We start from the raw sequence: 5,454 nt of genomic DNA on the forward strand, positions 1-5,454 counted from the left end.
AATATGCTCATTTATTTTGAATAATTTATGAAACGCATTACATTGTGTTAAAGCAATAAATAATTCACTCATTTTTTCTAACACTGTTGTAGTTATGACACAGATGAATCATCATTAGAGTCAAGGTGAAATTAAGTTTGCAACCCAATTTGCTTCTGCCATGTGATGTACACTACTGTTCAAAAGTTTGGGACACTAAGATTTTTACGTTTTTGAAAAAAAAAACTTTATGCTTACTAAGGCTGCATTTATTTGATTAAAATACAGTAAAAATTGTTAAATTATGAGATAATACTACAATTTAAAATAACTCTTTACTATTTAAATATATGTAAAAATGTAATTTATTCCTGTGATGCAAAGTTGAAATTTCAGCATCATTACTCCAGTCTTCAGAGTCACATGATCCTTCAGAAATCATTCTAATATGCTGATTTGCTGCTCAAGAAAGTTCAAAAGAACAGCAATAATTTGTAATAGAATTCATTTGTAACATGCCTTCACTGTCACTTTTGATCAATTTAATGCATCCTTGCTAAAAATATGTATTAATTTCTTACCCCAACTTACCTCATATTAAATTTGATATGTTGACTTTAAGGCCTTTTAGAGTAAAATAAACACTTTATGCGCTAAATAATACAACAGTAGAATTTGAATACTTTGCATATTTTGATAAGCTGAATATTTACAATAATTTATACACATGACTATCCCCATCCGTTCTATCCCTGTGCTTTGTCGTTATTCAGAAAAGAAAGTTTATCCAGGTAGGTCATTGCTTTGCACACTACCAAACTGTAATAAGTCTCCAGCATGCCACAGCTCCTCCCCTTCCCCGCCCCTAAATCCCGCCAGGCCACGCCCATCATCCTCACCCCCATCCCGGCAGAGCTGAATAGGAAGTTGTAGCAGCAGGGGTTATAGCGGATGTGACGGTTGCCAGAAAAACGAGCGCTGTGAGTGGCCACCACACCTGCCCGTCTTGCACACAGGCCAATCTGGACATCGGAGGAGAGGGGCAACGATACATCCTCAGCGGCGACGAAAACTTTTCTCACAACGTCTTGAGACAGAAGAAAGGCGGGGCCAGAGCAGTAGTCTGGAAGGTACTTCTCAGGGTACACTTGATAGGGCAGGTAATGTGGTTTGTCAGGGTCCCGCTCAGGTGCGGTCCGATGGATGACCCTGCCTAGGTAAAGGTCATCAGGGTGCGTTCTCAGTCCTAGCAGGTATGATGTAAGTGCAGGAAGGTTTACATACACAGAATCCTCCGAAAGGACGATAAATTGGGCTTGTGGACAAAAAAGTAGGATCCATCGAAGTGCCATTTTAACTTGTTCCCAGGGTCCTCTCTGCCAATCGCCCCTTGAAACGCCTCCGTCAAACTGCACAATGTCACCATAGCGTGCAGATTCCTCCCTCATCATATCAAGCTCTGCCCCTAAATGGGAGGAGCCGAGGAAAAACAAAGTCCGCACGGCAACACTGTGCACCGATGTCTGATTGGCCCAGGAGTTTCGCACCGCCTCCCTCTGGCTCAAGTTTCCAGGGGAACTCAGGACCAGCGTGAGGATGAGGAGATCCTGATGATGAAGGCAGGGTTCGGTGTTAATGGGGTAGAGCTGTGAGGTGTTGAGCCTGGTCTCAGTCAGGTCCAGTTTGCGTGCACGCTCCCGGACCTCCAGGACAAAGCGGTCGGTGTAAGCGGTGGGAGACGGCTGCAGGAGAAACTCTTCCACTATGTCACCGCCAAACAGCAGCGCGTGAAACAAGATAACGTTACACAACAAGAAGCACCACTGATGAGTCTGCAGCCGGAACACACAGATCTGAGAGAGGGTAACAAGAAATGTGACCAAATTATAGCAACAACTAGATTTTTGCATTCTCTGAAGAATATGCAAGTGGTGTTTGCCAATAGCAATACATGCTAGAGTTGTTATCCCGTTGCTAAGGTGTACTGAGTAGTTTTTAATAGTTAAAAACCATAAAAAAAAAGTATTATTTGAAATAAGATATAAAAAAATTCAACTTACTTTATTTCAGCTAGTTGCCAAGGCAGCATTTCTTTTTTAATTTAGTTTAACTTTAAGTACTAAAATAACTCTAGTGAACTAAGGGAACTAAACAAATAAATAAACAATAGATATGTTTTTTTAAATAATACAAATAATGACAAAAACACAACAAAATTACTCAAACGTCTAGTAAAATTAAACTGAAAACAGAATATAAAAATAACATCTAATTCAAAGTATTAACAAAAAACTACAATAATATATAAATTATACTAAAATTAAACTGATAGGGTGTTGGTAGGATTGTTTTGGTGGTTGCTAGATGTTTATTTTATCTCTATATTTATTTTATAATATTTTTATTTTAGCTTGAGTTTTTTTAGGGCTATAAGTGGTAATGCATAATAAAACTGCTATGATTTAAATATGTTTTAACAACATTTGCATTTCACAAGGCTTTCTTGTTATTTTGGTATGTAGTGACATTTCAAAGTTTAATCAAGGCAGTTATGAACCCTTAATGTTCATAAATTTAGGAATTCATTTAGATTTTATTTGAGTTACTTTTAAGGTTATAAAAATAGTTTCATTCTTCCAATTATGTTATTTTTATTAACAAAAAAGTGTTTATTTTATCTTTATTATTAGTTGCCACTAAAAAGTATGACCATCACTGATACAATCATTTGTACTGTTAACTTTTTTTTTTTTTCAAATCAAATACACATACTGATAAATCTCTACTCTTTGCTTAAAGGAACATGCAGTATGAAAATCGTTTATTCTGGTTCTGTGCTTAGCTGGTGAACCAGCATGGGCAAGGAAAACCTAATTAATCAGCATGATTTCTGACGCTCTAGACCAAGGAAGTCTTGCAAGGAATCACCTATCAAAAACACAATATATGTTGGATAGACGGGTCAGATGCATAAACTGATAAGATAGTCTTAAAAGTTAGACACCTAATTTGTTTCTGCAAGACTGGTCATAACTTTTTAAAACCAGTTACATAAAAATGTATATTGGTCTAATTTAACATGGTGACTATGTTAATGCAACTGGCCCCAGAATATTCTAGAACAGTGCAAATAGGCCATTAGCACTAATGGAGAGGAACGATGATAGAAACTAAGGACAAATATTTACTTACCTTCATGATGTCCCTTTATGCTGTATTTCTTTCTTTCTTTCTTTCTAAATAAGTTTGAATTCCTATTCAGTTTTCTGGAGCATGTACTAGAGTGCGTGCTCACCTGGACGTTGCTTCTGCAGTAAGCTGACACCAGGCAGGTAATGTTAACCGTCTCCACTGGGCAGAGATGTCCAGCTTCACCTACAGTAATAATGGATGATGTCAGGATACATTACTCAAGAGCAACTCACACACAGGCTGTTCCCAGACTGCTTATATTTCTGATCAAACAGAACATTTGAAAGTAACGAGTCTATACGAGACTATAAAGTAGACTTGTTTATATTATTGCCAGTGGATTTTCTGAAAAGTGTGCTTTTACAATAACACTTTACAATAAGGTTTCATTATCAACATTATTTACCTACATCAGTTAACATGAACTACCAAAATCAATACTTCAGCTGCATTTATTAATCTTTGTTATCTTTACATTCAGTAATAAATTTTTAATCAAAAGTTGTATCTGTTAACAAACTTAACATTAGTTAAAGCAACTGTATGCAGTTCTGTGTAATTTTGCGACATTGGAGACCCTTGCAGAAAGTAATTGAGTGGAATTCACTGTGGTTAATATATAACTGTCATAATTATAGTGAATAGTTGTCCCAAAGACAGTAGAAGGCGAGCCTGCAACCTTTAACCGAAAAAGCGCACCGGCTAATGCTAACGGAAAGAAGACCAGAGGCCGCTTTTTTAATGGATGTCAATGGAGGAGAGGCTTCACTACTTTCACAACGTGAAATTTAGTGACGTCAAGGCTGTAATGTGATTGTTATTAAGACTCAAGTGATCCAAGTTGATCGTTACACTTTCTCCAATAGTAAGTAATGCAGACTCTCTCATCTCGCTATAGTAAGACGATCTCTGGCTGTATTCGTGCGTTTAAATAGACTGAGTGTGAACTCACATGAACAAACAACGATTGTATTTTTAACTACTAACATAAACAAAGGTTACTTAATGCTGTAAAACCTATTGCTCATAGTTAATGCTAATAATGCATTAATGTTAACAAATGAGATATTGTAAAGTTGCCAAAGAGAAGTTTGAAATGAGTTTCTTTTTTAGTTGAAAAAAATAGTAAAGATAGCTCCATAGCAAAGCGAAAAACCAAACTCAATGGGTTGTATATTGTAACCGTGATATAGCTAAAATATTTATAAATAAAAATTAAAGATTATTTTATTTCAGGTAGTTGCCGAGGAATTTCTTTTTTTTTTTTTTACTAAAAATACAAAAATTATGGAAGCCCGTTTCCGCCACTGAATAAAAAAGGTAATTGCGACTTTTTATCTCACAATTTTTTCTCAGAATTGCGAGATATAAACTCACCAATTTTGAGGGGGGGGGGACTGATATGTTCCCAGAATTGCAAGTTTATATCACACAATTCTGAGAAAAAACGTCAGAATTGCGAGAAAAAACGTCAGAATTGTGAGTTTATATCTCGCAATTCTGAGAAAAAACGTCAGAATTGTGAGTTTATATCTTGCAATTCTGACGTTATAAATCTTAATTCTGACTTCATAACTCGCAATAAAATAAAAAGATGAGATAAAAGTCCCAATAACCTTTTTTTATTTATTTTTTTATTCAGTGGCGGAAACAGGATTGCATATAAAATAACTAAAACTAATAAATGAAAATGAATAATAATAATAAAAACTAAAACTAATAAAAAAAAAAAAACACAAAACACAACAAAATAACTACAACTAAACTAATATTTAAGTGAAAACATTAAAAAATCTAATTCAAAATAGAAAAAAACTATAGTAGTATCAGTGTTACCAAAATAACACTATTCCAGAGCACCATGTAAAAATAAAGACTAGGCCTGTCATAATGCGTGTGATGTAATTTATGTGTTTGTGTGACAGTGAGTGTGTTATGGTTTGTTCCTGGTGTGAACATTTGTCTTCTGTAAGAATGAAACACATGTGTGATGATTCATATGTCAGAAGAAGAGCTATTTTCCCTCGTCTACGATCACATTAATATGTTGTGCATCATTCACTGTCAGCACTAACCTGCATACCTACATATCACACAAACAATGTCTCTCTTTCTGTCAGTCTCACACACACAAATAAACCTCAAGACGAGTGAGGCTCTGTCTCGTACATGGTGTACTGCAGAGAACAAGAGAATAAAGACAATCAGTGACAGCAGGAAAAGAGCAACATAATGACATCAGAGAAGTGAGTACATTCATAAACACATTCATGACAGAAAGAC

The 5,454-nt window shown here is 35.6% G+C and overlaps 1 protein-coding gene across 1 annotated transcript; it reads right to left on the reverse strand.

The window, feature by feature from the left end:
- Positions 1-725: 725 nt before the first annotated feature.
- b3galt9 (beta-1,3-galactosyltransferase 9) lies at positions 726-3,177 on the reverse strand (the record flags this gene model as incomplete). Its single annotated transcript, XM_079405615.1, has 2 exons — positions 726-1,832; positions 3,172-3,177. The coding sequence occupies 2 exons, from the start codon at positions 3,175-3,177 to the stop codon at positions 726-728; spliced, it is 1,113 nt and encodes a 370-aa protein (XP_079261741.1).
- Between the last annotated feature and the right edge of the window lie 2,277 nt (positions 3,178-5,454).

Source organism: Barbus barbus, assembly GCF_936440315.1.
Source record: "Barbus barbus genome assembly, chromosome: 43".
In the NCBI taxonomy this organism is placed as follows: Eukaryota; Metazoa; Chordata; class Actinopteri; order Cypriniformes; family Cyprinidae; genus Barbus; species Barbus barbus.